General features: G+C 42.6%; 1 protein-coding gene and 1 long non-coding RNA gene across 3 annotated transcripts; one reads left to right on the forward strand and one right to left on the reverse strand.

Annotated features, from left to right (window-relative positions):
• Positions 1–458: 458 nt before the first annotated feature.
• On the reverse strand, positions 459–18,252 carry LOC112229760 (BCL2/adenovirus E1B 19 kDa protein-interacting protein 2). 2 transcript variants are annotated; one of them, XM_042310402.1, is made up of 10 exons: positions 18,082–18,252; positions 17,442–17,627; positions 17,195–17,268; positions 16,858–17,097; positions 16,332–16,529; positions 16,040–16,142; positions 15,823–15,954; positions 2,027–2,113; positions 1,643–1,741; positions 459–1,371 (listed from the first exon to the last, which is right to left on the reverse strand). In XM_042310402.1, exons 2-10 carry the CDS (start codon positions 17,507–17,509, stop codon positions 1,347–1,349), a joined length of 1,026 nt encoding a protein of 341 aa, XP_042166336.1. In that variant the 5' UTR covers positions 17,510–17,627; positions 18,082–18,252; the 3' UTR covers positions 459–1,346. The 2 variants fall into 2 exon arrangements, with proteins under 2 accessions (XP_042166336.1, XP_024251546.1); XM_024395778.2 differs by having other exon boundaries at positions 17,442–17,543; positions 18,082–18,251.
• On the forward strand, positions 7,339–8,673 carry LOC121841512. Its single transcript, XR_006080544.1, has 3 exons — positions 7,339–7,702; positions 7,912–8,002; positions 8,190–8,673. It is a non-coding gene; the product is annotated as an uncharacterized LOC121841512 (long non-coding RNA).
• Positions 18,253–19,148: the final 896 nt, after the last annotated feature.

Consider the following 19,148-nt stretch of genomic DNA (forward strand, 5'->3'; position numbering starts at 1 on the left):
ACTCGTTGTGTAATGTTTATGTCAAATGGCCAATGAGCACCGGTACATTTGATCTATAAATTCTCTTCATTATTTCTCTTCATATGAGAAGGATTAAAAATGATTTGCCAGTAGATTGTCGACTTGATTCATGATGATGACTGCAAGCTAAGACTTTGAAAGTATGATGTTAACAGTCCAATCAAAGCTACTGTAGATATGTGATTTGATGTCATTTTTTCTGTGGCCAATGACCTTGAACCTTCTTGGATGGGCACTTCTAATGTAACTCTATGGCAGCACCCAAAAGGCTTACATTTTCTAGCTCTACCTTTAAACTTGGCGGTGACGTAGTGTCCCCATGAGTGACAGAACACTGAGCCAATCACGGCGCACCGCTCCGTATTTTCTGCTGGCTTGCCCCACCACCACAGAAACACCTGTATTTTGGAGCTGCCTTAGGAAAACAAAAAAGAGGCCATGTTTGTATGCGGCTTTATTAACTCAATGATATTGTTTTTTACGTTGTTTGCAAACTGATACGTGACAAGTATTAACGCCATAACATGCAGAACAGGAAAGCCCCAAAAATGTTGTGCTCAAAACAGGTGGGGCTCTGCTCCACTTGCCCTGAATGACGGGTCGCCACTATACATGGTAGATAGTAATGTAATAATTAGTGTATGTATACATTGTTACATTGTACTTACAACTGAGTGTACAAAACATTAAGAACACCATCCTAATATTGAGTTGCACCCTCACATTGCCCTCAGAACAGCCTCAATTTGTCAGGGCATGGACTCTACAAGGTGTCGAACGTTCCACAGGGATGCTGGCTCATGTTGACTCCAATGCTTCCCACAGTTGTGTCAAGTTGGCTGGATGCCCTTTGGGTGGTGGACCATTCTTGAAACACAAAAGACACAGTTGAGAATGACAATGACTCTGCAGCATTGCAGTTCTTGACACAAACGGGTGCGCCTGGCACTTTAATCTTTTGTCTTGCCCAAATCCTTCTTTAACCTGTTTATTCCCCTTCATCTACATTGATTGAAGTGTATTTAATAAGTGACATCAATAATGGACCATAGCTTTCACCTGGTCAGTTGACAGTATGTCATGGAAAGAGCAGGTGTTCATAAAGTTTTTGTGCACAGTGCATCTACTTGTGGTCCTTCAGTAGATACTTTGCCAAGTGATGTATGACTAAAGTTATCTCATAGGACAACAGATATCAGATTGGGCAGCCCGGTTCATCCTCAGTATCAAAGTCATGGGTTGCCAGATTTCAGCCTTTTTAGTCCACTTTTTTGGCTTCATGTACCTAACCTTACACTGTGTTCCAGATCACCATTCTGAACGTGTCACCTGTCCATGTTCTCGTCAAACCTATTTGAATGGAAATAGATTGGAAAAACTATAAATACATACACAAAGGCCATACATTTTCATGAACCGTCACAATAGAAGGGCTCACTGTTTTCTCGCTGTAAAGCAGATTTTTTTTTTTTAAGTGAATAATTTTATTTGCTCAATAGTAGTTACAGAGTGATTAGGAATAACTCTATATTAGTCACACAATACATATAGGTGTTGGGCTTTTCTATTTATGGATTCATTAACATAGCTCTTTGTGAGAGTGTCTGATGAGGTCACTCACTGTCTGACACAGTCGGGGATCTGCACACGCTCAATAGGGATGTGCTGGGACAGCTCCCGAAATCTGTCGATAAACTGAAGCTTCCGACTGAATTTGGAGCTGTGAGGAGGATGGGACCAGAAGACATTCGTTTTATGTGAGGACACAGAGCCAACATGTCAAAAATAAAGATAAGCGTAGTGGACAGCATGATTTAGATCAAATATATACACAAAATTTGTACTCTTACAGCTACCAGATCAGGGCGGCTGCTCTAACAGTGGCCATTGTTCTATCGCTGTCCCTTTTTGATTCATGTAGTAACAGGGCCCATTGACTCAACAACAATAACAACAGCAACCCTGAAAGACTGGACTTGGTGTCTCAGGGGATGGTGGTCCTCACCTGATGAAGGGCTTGATGATGGTGATCAGGGCCTTGATGTACCAGGTTGGGTGGACAATGTATAGAGCTTTCAGACTCTTCCTCAACCTATGAGAAAAACAGAATCAAGTGTAAAGAGTAAAGGTTACAGTTGTTCTTTCAATCTGTCAGTATACAGTGCCTTGCGAAAGTATTCGCCCCCCTTGAACTTTGCGACCTTTTGCCACATTTCAGGCTTCAAACATAAAGATATAAAACTGTATTTTTTTGTGAAGAATCAACAACAAGTGGGACACAATCATGAAGTGGAACGACATTTATTGGATATTTCAAACTTTTTTAACAAATCATAAACTGAAAAATTGGGCGTGCAAAATTATTCAGCCCCTTTACTTTCAGTGCAGCAAACTCTCTCCAGAAGTTCAGTGAGGATCTCTGAATGATCCAATGTTGACCTAAATGACTAATGATAATAAATACAATCCACCTGTGTGTAATCAAGTCTCCGTATAAATGCACCTGCACTGTGATAGTCTCAGAGGTCCGTTTAAAGCGCAGAGAGCATCATGAAGAACAAGGAACACACCAGGCAGGTCCGAGATACTGTTGTAAAGAAGTTTAAAGCCGGATTTGGATACAAAAAGATTTCCCAAGCTTTAAACATCCCAAGGACCACTATGCAAGCGATAATATTGAAATGGAAGGAGTATCAGACCACTGCAAATCTACCAAGACCTGGCCGTCCCTCTAAACTTTCAGCTCATACAAGGAGAAGACTGATCAGAGATGCAGCCAAGGGGCCCATGATCACTCTGGATGAACTGCAGAGATCTACAGCTGAGGTGGGAGACTCTGTCCATAGGACAACAATCAGTTGTATATTGCACAAATCTGGCCTTTATGGAAGAGTGGCAAGAAGAAAGCCATTTCTTAAAGATATCCATAAAAAGTGTCGTTTAAAGTTTGCCACAAGCCACCTGGGAGACACACCAAACATGTGGAAGAAGGTGCTCTGGTCAGATGAAACCAAAATTGAACTTTTTGGCAACAATGCAAAACGTTATGTTTGGCGTAAAAAAGCAACACAGCTCATCACCCTGAACACACCATCCCCACTGTCAAACATGGTGGTGGCAGCATCATGGTTTGGGCCTGCTTTTCTTCAGCAGGGACAGGGAAGATGGTTAAAATTGATGGGAAGATGGATGGAGCCAAATACAGGACCATTCTGGAAGAAAACCTGATGGAGTCTGCAAAAGACCTGAGACTGGGACGGAGATTTGTCTTCCAACAAGACAATGATCCAAAACATAAAGCAAAATCTACAATGGAATGGTTCAAAAATAAACATATCCAGGTGTTAGAATGGCCAAGTCAAAGTCCAGACCTGAATCCAATCGAGAATCTGTGGAAAGAACTGAAAACTGCTGTTCACAAATGCTCTCCATCCAACATCACTGAGCTCGAGCTGTTTTGCAAGGAGGAATGGGAAAAATGTCAGTCTCTCGATGTGCAAAACTGATAGAGACATACCCCAAGCGACTTACAGCTGTAATCGCAGCAAAAGGTGGCGCTACAAAGTATTAACTTAAGGGGGCTGAATAATTTTGCACGCCCAATTTTTCAGTTTTTGATATGTTAAAAAAGTTTGAAATATCCAATAAATGTCGTTCCACTTCATGATTGTGTCCCACTTGTTGTTGATTCTTCACAAAAAAAATACAGTTTTATAACTTTATGTTTGAAGCCTGAAATGTGGCAAAAGGTCGCAAAGTTCAAGGGGGCCGAATACTTTCGCAAGGCACTGTATCTACTGCGGTTGTCCACTACCTCCCTCACACACCTGTCACATCACCATGATTGACGGTTTAAACCCTTCCGTAAGACGTGTATCTTTACCAGAGGTTCTTTGGGGCCCAGTCTGTGTGACTCCCCAGACAGGCGCAAACTGCTGAGTAAGGAGTCTACCTCTCACACTAACAGGGGCCAAGCCAAACAAGAGGAAGTGAGAGGGGAAGTTGGATAGACACTGTCAGGTGTCAAAAGGCAGACCGCTAGCTCTATTGGTAGAGAACACATCACAAAGGAACATGTCTGTAGACTCTAAGGGCCGCTTTGCCAGACACGGGTGAGACCTACTCCTGGACCGAAAAGCATGTTCTATGTAGAACTATTGAAAGAAGAGGTCGACCGATCAATCGGAATGGCCGATTAATTTTGACCGATTTCAAGTTTTCATAACAATCGGAAAATCTGTATTTTTGGATACCGATTTGGCCAATTTTTTACAAATGTTTTTATTTTTTACACCTTTGCATCTTGCAACCTTACAGTTAACTAGTCCAATGCTCTAACCACCTGCCTCATTGCACTCCACGAAGAGAATGCCTGTTACGCAAATGCAGTAAGCCAAGGTAAGTTGCTAGCTAGCATTAAACTTATCTTATAAAAAACAATCGATCAATCATAATCACTAGTTAACTACACATGGTTGATGATATTACTAGTTTATCTAGCGTGTCCTGCTTTGCATATAATCGATGCGGTGCTTATTTGTGAAAAAGGACTGTCCTTGGTCCAATGTGTACCTAACCATAAACATCAATGCCTTTCTTAAAATCAATACACAGAAGTATATATTTTTAAAACTGCATATTTAGCTTAAAGAAATCCAGGCCAGCAGGCAATATTAACCAGGTGAAATTGTGTCACTTCTCTTGCGTTCATTGCACGCAGTCAGTGTATATGCAACAGTTTGGGCCGCCTAATTTGCCAGAATTTTACGTAATTATGACATAACATTGAAGGTTGTGCAATGTACCCAGCAATATTTAGACTGATGGAGGCCACCCGTTAGATAAAATACGGAACGGTTCCGTATTTCACTGAAAGAATAAACCTCTTGTTTTCGAGATGATAGTTTCCGGATTCAACCATATTAATGACCTAAGGCTCGTATTTCTGTGTGTTATTATGTTATAACTAAGTTTATGATTTGATAGAGCAGTCTGACTGAGCGATGGTAGGCACCAGCAGGCTCGTAAGCATTCATTCAAACAGCACTCTCGTGCATTTTGCCAGCAGCTCTGCTGTTTATGACTCCAAGCCTATCATCTCCCGAGATTAGGCTGGTGGTGTAACCGATGTGAAATGGCTAGCTAGTTAGTGGGGTGCGCGCTAATAGCGTTTCAAATGTCACTCACTCTGAGACTTGGAGTGGTTGTTCCCCTTGCTCTGCATGGGCCGCGTTTTTTGTGGAGCAATGGGTAACGCTGCTTCGAGTGTGGCTGTTGTCGATGTGTTCCTGGTTCGAGCCCAGGTAGGGGCGAGGAGAGGGACGGAAGCTATACTATTACACTGGCAATACTAAAGTGCCTATAAGAACATCCAATAGTCAAAGGTATATGAAATACAAATGGTATAGAGAGAAATAGTACTCTAATTCCTATAATAACTACAACCTAAAACCTCTTACCTTGGAATATTGAAGACTCATGTTAAAAGGAACCACCAGCTTTCATATGTTCTCATTGTCTGAGCAAGGAACTTAAACGTTAGCTTTCTTACATGGCACATATTGCACTTTTACTTTTCTTCTCCAACACTTTGTTTTTGCATTATTTAAACCAAATTGAACATGTTTCATTATTTATTTGAGGCTACATTGATTTTATTGATGTATTATATTAAGTTAAAATAAGTGTTCATTCAGTATTGTTGTAATTGTCAGTATTACAAATACATTTAAAAAATCGGACGTTTCATGTTTCATGAGCTGAAATACAAAATCCCAGAAAAATTCCAAACGCACAAAAAGCTTACTTCTCTAAAATGTTGTGCACAAATTTGTTTACATCCCTGTTAGTGAGCATTTATAACCTTTGCCAAGATAATTCATCCACCTGAGAGGTGTGACATATCAAGAAGCTGATTAGACAGCATGATCATTACACAGGTGCACCTTGTGCTGGGGACAATAAAAGGCCACTATAAAATGTGAAGTTTTGTTACCAACACAATGCCACAGATTTTGAGGGAGCGTGCAATTGGCATGCTGACTGCAGGACTGTCCGCTAGAGCTGTTGCCAGATAATTTAATGTTAATATCTTAACCATAAGCTGCCTCCAATGTTGTTTTAGAGAATTTGGCAGTATGCCCAAATGGCCTCACAACCACAGGCCATGTTTAAGCATGCCAGCTCAGGACCTCTACATCCAGCTTCTTCACCTGCGGGATCATCTGAGGAGGGGTGCTGAGGAGTATTTCTGTCTGTAATCAAGTCCTTTTGTGGGGAAAAACTCATTCGGAATTGGCTGTGCCTGGCTCCCTAGTGGGTGGGCCTGGCTGCCAAGTGGATGGGCCTATGCCCTCCAAGGCCCGCCTACTGTATGGCTGCACCCACGCCCTGTCCTGTGAAATCCATAGATTAGGGCCTAATGAATTTATTTAAATTGACTGATTTCCTTACATGAACTGTAACTTAGTAAAATCTTTGAAATTGTTGCATGTAGTGTTTATATTTTTGTTCAGTATATGTGTGTGTGTTTTCTATCCCAGTTCGCTCCTCTCCGTGTAGGCTTTAGACGCTCCCGCTCCCCTTGACCTTCTAATTTAGTGTACCCTCCATGCACAACCCATGTGGAATTCTTGGACTCCGCCAGGGTTTGGAACTGCCAATCTGTGGTCAAGAACACAGTTAATCTCAGCCTATGCTGCCCTTCAGTCCCTTGACTTTTTAGCCCTGACGGAGACATGTATCAGCCCAGACAACACTGCTACTCCAGCTGATCTCTATTCATCTGACTATGTGTTCTCTCATAGTCCGTGAGCATCTGGTCGTCGCGGTGGTGGCACATGGCTGCTCATTTCTCTTAAGTAGAGATTTTCACTCACCTCTCCATCTCCTCATTTGAATTCCATGTGGTCACTGTCACTTGTCCTCTCAAGCTTAACATTGTTGTCATCTATCATTCACCAGGTGCCCTTAGAGTTCCTCAATGAACTTGATACCTTGATAAGCTCATTTTCTGACCATGGCTCACTGCTCTTCATATTGGGCGTCTTTAACCTCCCGACGTCTGCCTTCGATTAATTTCTTTCCAACTCTTTCTTTCCCCTCCTTGCCACTTTGACCCTTCCCCAGTCCCCTCCCACTGACAAGGCAGGCAATACACTTGCTGAGCGCAAACGACACTTCCGGAGGACCTATCATCCCTTCACTCCATCCTCTCTAACTTCTCTTTCTCTGTATTCACTGCTTAAGCCACTTTTTATCACTCAATTTCAAGATCTGCCTTTAACCCTAAGAAACAGTTTTCCACCTTCTCCTCCCTCCTTAATCGTCCAGCCACTCCCTCCTCCCTCTCTGCGGACAACTTTATCAACCACTTTGAAAAGAAGGGTGATGACATCAGCTCATTCCCTCAGCCTATCCACTGGTCCTACTCACGCAGAACTACCGTAAGCCTTGACCTCTTTATCCCCTCTCTCTCCAGATTAAGTCCTGCGACTAGTGAGGTCCGGCCACCTGACAACCTGCCCGCTCAACCCAATCCCCTCCTCCCTTCCCCAGACCATCCCTGGAGACCTCCCACTCCTCACTTCCCTAATCAACTCACTGGCTGCGTCTCCTCTGAGTCTCTCCCCTCCACAAGAAATCAATGTTCGACCCCTCTGACATCAAAAACGACTGACAGGTATCCCTTGTTTATTTTCTTTCCAAAACACTTGAGTGTGCTGTCTCTTACCAACTCTCTCGCTATCTCTCTCAGAACGTCAGGCTTTAAGATTGGTCACTCAACTGAGACTGATCTTCGTTGTGTCACAGAGGCTCTCCGCACTAGCAAAGCTGACTCTCTCTCCTCTGTTCTCGTCCTCCTATATCTATCCGCTGCCATCAACACAGTGAACCATCAGATCCTCCTCTTCACCCTCTCAGGGCTGGGCGTCTCAGGGTCTGTAGGATTACATCCTACCTGGCAGACTGCTCCTATCAGGTGAGGTGGAGAGGATCTGTGTCGGAACCACGTATTCCCACTACTGGTGTCCCCCAGGGTTCGGTTCTAGGCTCTCTCCTCTTCTCTCTACTGTATACACCAAGTCACTCGGCTCTGTAATATCCTCACATGGTCTCTCCTATGATTGCTATATGGATGACACTTTTCTCCCCATTCTGCTACCCAGGTGGTGATACACGTCTCTGCGTGTCTGGCAGATATCTCAGCTTAGATGTCGGCCCACCACTTCAAGCTCAACCTCGACAACATGGAGCTGCTCTTTCTTCCGAGGAAGGCCTGCCCGCTCCATCACGGTTGACAACTCTGTTGCAACTCACTGTTGGCTGGGCTCCCCGCTTGTGCATTAAACCCCTGCAACTTATCCAGAACGCTGCAGCCCAACTAGTGTTCAACCGTACCAAATTCTCCCATGTCACCCCGCTCCTCCACACACTCCACTGGATTCCAGTTGAAGCTCGCATCCACTACAAGGCAATGATACCTGCCAACTGAGCAGCAAGATATACCGGCCATCGCATCGGTGTTGTCGCATCGGTGAAGTCGTACCCACAGCAACTATTAAAACATTCACAAACCAGAAACCGTGGATTGATGGCAGCATTCGCCCGAAACTGAAAGCGCGAACCATTGCTTTTAATCAGGTCAAGGTGACCGGAAACATGACTGAATACAAACAGTGTAGCTATTCCCTCCGCAAGGCAATCAAACAAGCTAAGCGTCAGTATAGAGACAAAGTAGAGTCGCAATTCAACGGCTCAGACACAAGAGGTATGTGGCAGGGTCTACAGTCAATCACGGATTACGAAAAGAAAACCGGCCCCGTCGCGGACCAGGATGTCTTGCTCCCAGACAGACGAAACAACTTCTTTGCTCGCTTTGAGGACAATACAGTGCCACTGACATGGCCCGCTACCAAAACCTGCAGACTCTCCTTCACTGGAGCCGATGTGAGTAAAACATTTTAAGCGTGTTAACCCTCGCAAGGCTGCAGGCCCAGACGGCATCCCCAGCCACGTCCTCAGAGCATGAGCAGACCAGCTGGCTGGTGTGTTTACGGACATATTCAATCAATCCTTATCCAAGTCTGCTGTTCCCACATGCTTCAAGAGGGCCACCAATGTTCCTGTTCCCAAGAAAGCAAAGGTAACTGAGCTAAATGACTACCGCCCTGTTGCACTTCCGTCATCATGAAGTGCTTTGAGAGACTAGTCAAGGACCATATCACCTCCACCCTACCTGACGCCCTAGATCCACTCCAATTTGCTTACAGCCCCAATAGCTCCACAGACGACGCAATCGCAACCACACTGCACACTGCCCTAACCCATCTGGATAAGAAGAATACCTATGTGAGAATGCTGTTCATCGACTACAGTTCAGCATTTAACACCATAGTACCCTCCAAACTCGTCATCAAGCTCGAGACCCCGTCCTGTGCAACTGGGTACTGGACTTCCTGACGGGCCGCCCCCAGGTGGTGAGGGTAGGTAACATCTCCACCCCGCTGATCCTCAACACTGGGGCCCAACAAGGGTGCGTTCTGAGCCCTCTTCTGTACTCCCTGTTCACCCACGCCTCCAACTCAATCATCAAGTTTGCAGACGACACTACAGTGGTAGGCTTGATTACCAACAATGACGAGACGGCCTACAGGGAGGAGGTGAGGGCCCTTGGAGTGTGGTGCCAGGAAAATAACCTCACACTCAACGTCAACAAAACAAAGGATATGATCATGGACTTCAGGAAACAGCAGAGGGAGCACCCCCCTATCCACATCGACGGGACAGTAGTGGAGAGGGTAGTAAGTTTTAAGTTCCTCGGTGTACACATCACGGACAAACTGAATTGGTCCACCCACACAGACAGCGTGGTGAAGAAGGCGCAGCAGCGCCTCTTCAACCTCAGGAGGCTGAAGAAATTTGGCTTGTCACCAAAAGCACTCACAAACCTTTACAGATGCATAATCGAGAGCATTCTGTCGGGCTGTATCACCGCCTGGTACGGCAACTGTTCCGCACACAACTGTAAGGCTCTCCAGAGGGTAGTGAGGTCTGCACAACGCATCACCGGGGGCAAACTACCTGCCCTCCAGGACAACTACACCATCGATGTCACAGGAAGGCCATAAAGATCATCAAGAACAACAACCACCCGAGACACTGCCTGTTCACCCCGCTATCATCCAGAAGGCGAGGTCAGTACAGGTGCATCAAAGCAGGGACTGAGACACTGAAAAGCAGCTTCTATCTCAAGGCCATCAGACTGTTAAACAGGCATCACTAACATTTAGTGGCTGCTGCCAACATATTGACTCAACTCCAGCCACTTTAATAATGTAAAATTGTATGAAAAATGTATCACTAGCCACTTTAAACAATGCCACTTCATATAATGTTTAAATACCCTACATTACTCATCTAATATGTATATACTGTACTTGATACCATCTACTGCATCTTGCCTATGCCGTTCTGTACCATCACTCATTCATATATTTTTATGTACATATTCTTCATTCCTTTACACTTGTGTGTATAAGGTAGTTTTTGTGAAATTGTTAGGTGAGATTACTCGTTGGTTATTGCTGCATTGTCGGAACACAAGCATTTTGCTACACTCGCATTAACATCTGCTAACCATGTATATGTGACAAATAAATTTGATTTGATTTGATTCCCTACCTTCAGGCTATGCTCAAACCCTACACCGCAACCTGAGTACTCCACCACCCCTGGTCTCTTGAGTCCAAAACCATATCACAAATACAGTTGAAGTCGGAAGTTTACATACACCTTAGCCAAATACATTTAAACTCAGTTTTTCACAATTCCTGATATTTATTCCAAGTAAAAATTCACTGTCTTAGGTCAGTTAGGATCACCACTTTATGTTAAGAATGTGAAATGTCAGAATAATAGTAGAGAGAATTATTTCTTTCATCACATTCCCAGTGGGTCAAAAGTTTACATACACTCAATTAGTATTTGGTAGCATTGCATTTAAATGGTTTAACTTGGGTCAAATGATTCGGGTAGCCTTCCACAAGCTTCCCACAATAAGTTGGGTGAATTTTGGCCCATTCCTCCTGACAGAGCTGGTGTAACTGAGTCAGGTTTGTAGGTCTCCTTGCTCTCACATGCTTTTTCAGTTCTGCCCACAAATCTTCAATAGGATTGAGGTCAGGGCTTTGTGATGGCCACTGCAATACCTTGTTGTCCTTAAGCCATTTTGCCACAACTTTGGAAATATGCTTGGGGTCATTGTCCATTTGGAAGACCCATTTGCGACCAAGCATTAACTTCCTGACTGATGTCTTGAAATGTTTCTTCAAAATATCCACAGAATTTTCCATCCTCATGATGCCATATATTTTGTGAAGTGCACCAGTCCCTCCTGCAACAAAGCACCCCAACAAAATGAAGCTGCCACCCCCGTGCTTCACGGTTGGGATGGTGTTCTTCGGCTTGCAAGCCTCCCCCTTTTTCCTCCAAACATAACGATGGCCATTATGGCCAAACAGTTCTATTTTTGTTTCATCAGACCAGAGGACATTTCTCCAAAAAGTACAATCTTTGTCCCCATATGCAGTAGCAAACCGTAGTCTGGCTTTTTTTATTGTGGTTTTGGAGCAGTGGCTTCTACCTTGCTCAGCGGTCTTTCAGGTTATGTTGATATAGGACTCATTTTACTGTGGATATAGATACTTTTGTACCTGTTTCCTCCAGCATCTTCACAAGGTCCTTTGCTGTTGTTCTGGGATTGATTTGCACTTTTCGCACAAAAGTACATTCATCTCTAGGAGACAGAACGCATCTCCTTCCTGAGCGGTATGACGGCTGCGTGGTCCCATGGTGTTTATACTTGCGTACTATTGTTTGTACAGATGAACGTGGTACCTTCAGGTGTTTGGAAATTGCTCTCAAGGATGAACCAGACTTGTGGAGATCTACAATTTTTTTCTGAGGTCTTTTGATTTTCCCATGATGTCAAGCAAAGAGGCACAGAGTTTGAAGGTAGGCTTTGAAATACATCCACAGGTACACCTCCAATTGACTCAAATGATGTCAATTAGCCTATCAGAAGCTTCTAAAGCCATGACATAATTTTCTGAAATTTTCCAAGCTGTTTAAAGGTACACTCAACTTAGTGTGTATGTAAATGTCTGACCCACTGGAATTGTGATACAGTGCTTCAAGTGAAATAATCTGTATGTAAACAATTGTTGGAAAAATTACTTGTGTCATGCACAAAGCAGATGTCCTAACTGACTTGCCAAAACTATAGTTTGTTAACCAATGAGTTTTAATGACTTAAACCGAAGTGTATGTAAACTTCCGACTGTATATGAGTGTCTGAACAAAAGGCAACCTCTAGAAATCTTTACACATATTTGACTAAGTATATTCAGATAACATAAAGGGACATGAATAGTCAAGTTTAGACCTTCATTTCAACAAGATACTAGGTTAGTGTGATGGTCTTAGCAGTTGTTTTCCTCCTGCAGTTCACTTGAAACCTTTACTGGGTCCAGACATTTAGTCACATTATTAGGATCAAGGAGACCCGGGTCGAGGTTTAGAACATCAAAGCTTTCTCGAAATGTATGTTAGTGGCCATACTGCACACAAGCCTTTGGACACTTTTGTAACCATCCTGAAAAAAATAACACTCATGACAAGGTTGTGTTCATTAGGGCACGCAATGTCAAACGTTTTAAAAGTCCATGTAGTCCATACCTGTTTCAGTCCATTTTCTTCCATTTGGTGCCTAATGAACACGACCCTGGAATCTACTTCCTCCTAGCCTGAGAACTATAGGTTGTATGTGAGGGAAGTTAGGAGGAAACTCATAACTACACTTTGGCTTTGACGCCATCCTCTGGCTGAAGAAGGAGGAGTGACAAAGCAGGCTCTTGTGAACTTGTTGGATGCTAAGGCCCAATGGGACACTCTTATGGCCAGCTACTTGCTGTGTGTTGCTTCCTATACTGTACATACAGTATGGTTGCTACACTGCACATTCAAACTCTCATACACAATGTGTTTAAGTATACAGTACATGGCATTACTTGGGAATATTTACTGAGGGTTTAACTGCAGGTTTATGCTTTAAGTTGTTTTTTAGTTTAAAAAAAAGTTGTTTTAAAAAAAAGTACTGGTAGTGGTATAAAAGTAACCTATTGGTATTACTTTGTGATAGTATGGTTCAATATTCATTACATATTAATTACCTAATGAGGTGCAGACTTGAGTTAGATCACGATGAGTCACAAATTCGATGACTTGAGACTCGACATGGTAGCTGATATTCTGTTTCACTAAAGGAGAGCGCAGCAGTCAGGATGGTGGTTCAGGCTACTAACCTGGATGACAACCCATGTGACTCACAGCACAGGGAGAGCTTTGACCACACTGGTCTGATTGGTTCTCTCAAATGTAATTATTTTCCTCTGGGGTTGAGACCTCTTGTTGTTTGGATTTGAAAATCAAAACATTGTAATGAAAGGGGCAGCACTCTGTGCCTGTGGGTGTTTGAGTGACAGACACAGAGTAGAGCCAACCTGTAAAAGCACAGCCCCCATCATTGACGCATTGTGACGACAACATCAAAGAGCCATTCCTGACTCTAGAGGACTTTTGAGTGTTATGTGTTAGCCAGACTAATCAACTACTAGGCTTACATGCCTTTGAGTAGGGACACTACTATATCATTCATACAACAAATTGCCCAGCTGAATAAAATATGATGTCATATAATGATATCATTTATTTGAATGGACCATAGAATACTACAAATTAACAGGTTTTGGGTGGAGTGTTTTGCCCTGATTTGCATACAGCCAGATCATATCAGAGCAAGTTGGACTTTAAGGACTACACCCTGGATCATTCACATTCGATACAATAATTATTCTTCTACACAACTTCCTAAAACAAACAACACGTTCCCACTAGCCGAGTCCTACATTTATTTCACTAGATGCCAAGTTGGGGAAATTACAAGGTTTGGCAATAAAGAATATACATATACAATTTGGGCAATGCTGCTACAGCAAGACTATCGAATCAGCAACAAGCTTTTTGTAATGATCGCATGCGTCCATTTTAGTGGAATTGCGGAAACATTTGTTTCAGAAGTTTCATTCTAAATTATCGTTATTCCACCTGCTTTACTCTCGCTGTGGGGAAGGGAAGAGGAACATATAGCCACCGCTTCCGCTTTGACGGAACTGCATTGTTTTGAATGTCAGAATTCTGGGCTACTCGTGAAAATCGATTGATTCTAGAGAATAGCGCTAAAATTCAGTGTGTCTCCACAGTAAGACATCGTGGGAATTTCGATTTGAAAACACATAGCCTATATTTAGATTCATTGCTGAACATTTACATCTTCATTATGCTTGATGACTTCATTGCGGATTCACAGTGAAAACGTTCTAGGAATCAACCTTCTGAGGGGCAGAGGACGCGTTCTGTGTCGTCCCACTTCGTTGCCAGACACAGAGTGCCATTTTAGGGGAGGAAGGGGTCTGTTGTAAACACTTTGCCATTTTCTTAATTTCTCAGACTGAAAGTAGACTTATTATATATATATATATATATATATATATATATATATATATATATATATTAAATGTGCACTTATCAACTAATTAGGCAAAGTGTATAAAGAAGTAGGCTTAACTGATACGGTCAAGGCCTTAATCGACCGGTTGTATTTTAATTGTAACTGGCAGTAGGCCTACAAACGTAACTAATTCTAACATTTTGAAAACGGTTTTTTTTCTTTGGTAAGTCTCGGAATCTAGTATTATTCATTTAATATGGGTTGCCTGTGCAGTAAAGACCAATGTGTTCAGAAGGCACGGAGAGAAGCAAACAAAAGGATTTAATAAACAGCTACGAGAAGACAAGCAGAATAACCAAATAACTTGCCAGTGCCAGTTACTACCATTAGGAGCTGGCAAATCTGGGAAAAGCACGATAGTAAATCAGATGCCATATTTACATGTGGAACTCAGTGCAGAGGAGAAAATGCATTCCATACAAAACAACAGTAAAAAGGCTTCAGGGATGTGAGATGTTTTCAAGGTTTAATTGATCTAATGTTAGAGGTCAGAGGTACAAAAGCAGAAAGTGGATGCAATGTTTTGCTGATGTGTGGGATGTTCTTTTTGTGGTGGACAGCAGCAGCTATGACATGGCGATGCAGGAGGCACTAAACCTCTTCAAGATCATCTGGAACAACGGGTGGCTAAGGACCGTTCCTGTCTGGGTCTTACTGAACAAACAGAACCTGCTAGCAGAGAGGGTTTTGGCGGGAAAATCTAAAATTGCACACTTGAATATGCAACACACTAGGCACTATTGTCATCCAGTTTTCACCTGTACAGTTGACACGGAAAACATCCTGCTCTCCTTCGAAGTCTTGAGATAGCCTGCTTAGTTGATTTTCCACAAATTTCAACGATTTTGATTACTTGAGACTTAATTACTTGGCATAAAATAACTTGAGACTTGACTTTGGCTGTATTCCATGCCAACTACATTGCAGTTTCCAGATCTCACAATGCCTGGATAGCTGTTAAACATATCCACTAACCACATCCTGAGCATTCTGATTGCACAGTTGATGACTGTAATGTAGACGGCTTGGAACGTGGTCTACAACTTGGAGACTTGACTGACATGAGAGACTGATGAGTTGAATGATTTTTGTACTGTTTTGTTACTCACTGTGGAATATAGTTTTCTGAAATAGGACCACAAACTAAGCCCATTTGAGTAAACAGAACTAACCTTCTGTCAATGGTGGTATAACACTCTCTGAGCCAGCCAATGCCGGGGAGCTTGTTGCGCTGGGCCATGGCACACAGGTACACAATGACGTAGTTCTCCGCCACCATCAGGTCCAACGTTCCCACAATGTACCTGCAATGTTTAGTGGTGCTGGGGTTAGTTATGTTGACCTGAAGAGTGGCCAATACAGATAGTGTTTTACTGTTAGCTCTCACACCTGAATAGGTTGTCCATGACATAGTGGTAGTTCTCCATGGTGTTTTCAGGGAGATAGCAGGAAGAGAACACAATGATGTCATTAGACCCATCTCCATAGTAACCTGGAAGGAAAACAACATTTGGATGAGGGAATAATAAAGATGAAAAAAAAAAGTGAAGACGCTCTTTGTGTCATCCAAGTTGATCTCACAACAAACGCTCACATTAGCCGAATTCCATTGGCCTGAAAAAAACTCACATTCTCGCATAATGTCCGATAGGTTAAGTAAGTGCTGGGAGTCTGGACTCACCCCCATGGGACAAGACTTGAAGGTAAGGCTCCAGTACACACATGTTGACCAGAATCTCCTGAGGAGGGTCTCCCATGCAGAACCTGCGCCATCTAGTGCCCTGGCTGTCCACCTGGTCTTGGTCAAGAGAGCCCACTCCTCTCTGCTCTGGTACTGACCCATGGGCCTTATGGCAACATGATGCCACTCCCAGATCATCTTTGAATGGGAATAATGTTTCAATGGTAAATTTCCCATAATGTCCGGTAGGTAACACAATGCATAGACAGAGAGTGGTTGTGTACTATCTATAATATATTATATATATATGGGGTCAAGATCACCTAATACAAAGCATATATAAAGATAATAGCTATATTATGTATTGTCCAACATTTGTGTCTTATCTAATGTGAAAAATGTCAAATATAATCAAAGTGAAAGTGGTTCAATAAGTTAATGGGTTGATCTTGAACCTGTGAGAGTGAAGAAACAGACCAAAGATAAAGGCTGTTAGTCTGTCGTGTCCACTGCACCCTGTCCTCACCCTCCAAATCCATATCGTGCACTGGAAAGTGGAGGGACTCGCTGTCCGAGGGCGTTTCCATGGCATCCAAGTCGAAGTCCAGTCCCAGGTCGTCGTCGTCGGGGGAGGGAATGAGGGCAGCAGGGGCATAGTCGTCGGACACCGCCGAGTCACTGCGATCCAGTGTCAGACTTAGGGCAGGGGCCATCAGGCGTTTCTTCCTGGGTCGGGGCTCCATCAGAGCCAGGCTGCTGGGCGGGTCTATCATGACATTTAATTACTAGGATTTGTATTTATATGTAGCTTTATAACAGTGACTGTTCTGTTACAACATTGCCATTTTGAATTGAAGTGTTACCTGGTCTGTCATCATCAGCTAATGTGGGGTTCCCCAAGACTTCATTTGTGCCATGAGCATTCCTGGGAGGTGACCTACAATGTTAAGAAAGGTCAGCAATTATATATCTACGGAATTGTAATTAGATATAGATGTTTCATTGTACAAAAAAAACAAATGTTTGGATATTTAGTATGTTGATAATATAACTAATGTATTGAATTTAGTCCAACCAAAATAATTCAGTCTGATGACCATAACCTCTGACCTGGGAATGTGCATGTCCTTCTCCTCCTCCTCCTCCTCCTCTTCTTGCGCCTCATCTCTTTGCTCCATGTTGTTGCTGTGTAGGTTCACAGTGGCAAGTTTCCTGATAGTAGCGGTGAACACAGTTGATGTCAGAGTATCAGCAAACCAAGTCCAAACAGCTATTACAACTGAGGAGCCACTTTTGCTGTAAGTTCATATTTTAATTTGAGAAGAAAAAAGAGTGTGAAAAGAAATGACGATACAAAAAAATATAACACCAACAAGTTAATGTCTGATCAGCTCTGCCAAATTATTGGATACTGAGGGATTTTTTCCTATGCTGGCCTCTAGTGGAAAACGTAGAGACGTACACTGTTCAGTTTTATGGATCGCAATAAATGTACTATAGTACGGTATCTAAGGCAAGGCATTCAACACCCCTGACTTTCACCGTTTTGGACTTTATTTTTCAAAACTTGTATTACAATGGAAATGTAAAATGACTTTTGTAAGACCCTTACACCAGTAAAAACACATTTAAATTGCCCCAATATCACCACGTTTGTCTTGCTTAGATTCATGCGATGAAGTGGTAAACAACTTGAGACATGAATGCATGTGCGTAGATACAATACGAAGCAACACATGTGTAACATTACCTTGTTGATGGTATTTGGTTCACGGGCCGACAAGCTTTTCAATGTCTTTGTAAAAGTACAGTAACTTTTCAGTGAAAGAGGTAAACGTTATGGCTTTGCTGAACTCATAATTACGCGGACACAATTGCCACACCCGAGAGTCAGTCAAGGTGTGGTGTATTTCTTGCCAGTGGAGCCCATCCCTGTAACCAAGGAAACATGGATTGACTGCACAAACTCTAGAGTGAAAACGTGTGCATGCTTGTTCAGTAATCAGGCTACTGGGCTGTGTGACATCTAGAATCAAACAAAAACGTCAGCACTGAAACAAATGATTACAACATGGGCAGAAAAAAAGCTTTGTCTCAATGATATTTATACTATAAAACACATACAAATATCATAACCCCTATTCTGATACTAAAAGGTATGTGCTTCTGTAGATTTGAAAGGCCCATAGAAAATTGACATAATAGATTTTGTACCCAGGGATGTTTTGGGCACAAAACATCCTTGAGTTGTCAACTAATTTGAATTCAATGTGAAATCAACCAAAACATTCACCATGACACTGGATTTTAGTTGGGTGTAACCTTTACAAAAAAAGATTGCAGTTTTGAAACTGCAGTAAATGTGCAATAACTGCAGTCTGGTATTTTGGATGCAATAATTGCAGAATAACTGCAGTGCACTGCATTTGAACTGCAGTTATACTGCACTCTGACTGCAGTTACACTTCAAAATTACTGCAGTAAAATAAACAGTGTTATTTTGGATGAAGTATTTGCTGCATACTGCAGTTATACTGCACTCTGACTGCAATCTTTTTTCATAATGGAAAAAACCTTTTCCACATTGATTCAACGTCATCACATGACAATATTGGGGTTGATGACGTGGAAACAACATTGATTCAACCAGTTCTAGCCTACATGGGTCCCATTATGTATGGTGAAAACCAAACACTACATTCCATAGTAAGAACCTTATACCAACGGTCAAGCATGGTGGTGGTAGTGTGATGGCTTTGCTTCCTCAGGATCTGGATGACTTGCCTTAATAGAACGAACCATGAATTATGCTCTGTA

Source organism: Oncorhynchus tshawytscha, linkage group LG31 (genome assembly GCF_018296145.1).
Source record: "Oncorhynchus tshawytscha isolate Ot180627B linkage group LG31, Otsh_v2.0, whole genome shotgun sequence".
Taxonomy (NCBI): Eukaryota; Metazoa; Chordata; class Actinopteri; order Salmoniformes; family Salmonidae; genus Oncorhynchus; species Oncorhynchus tshawytscha.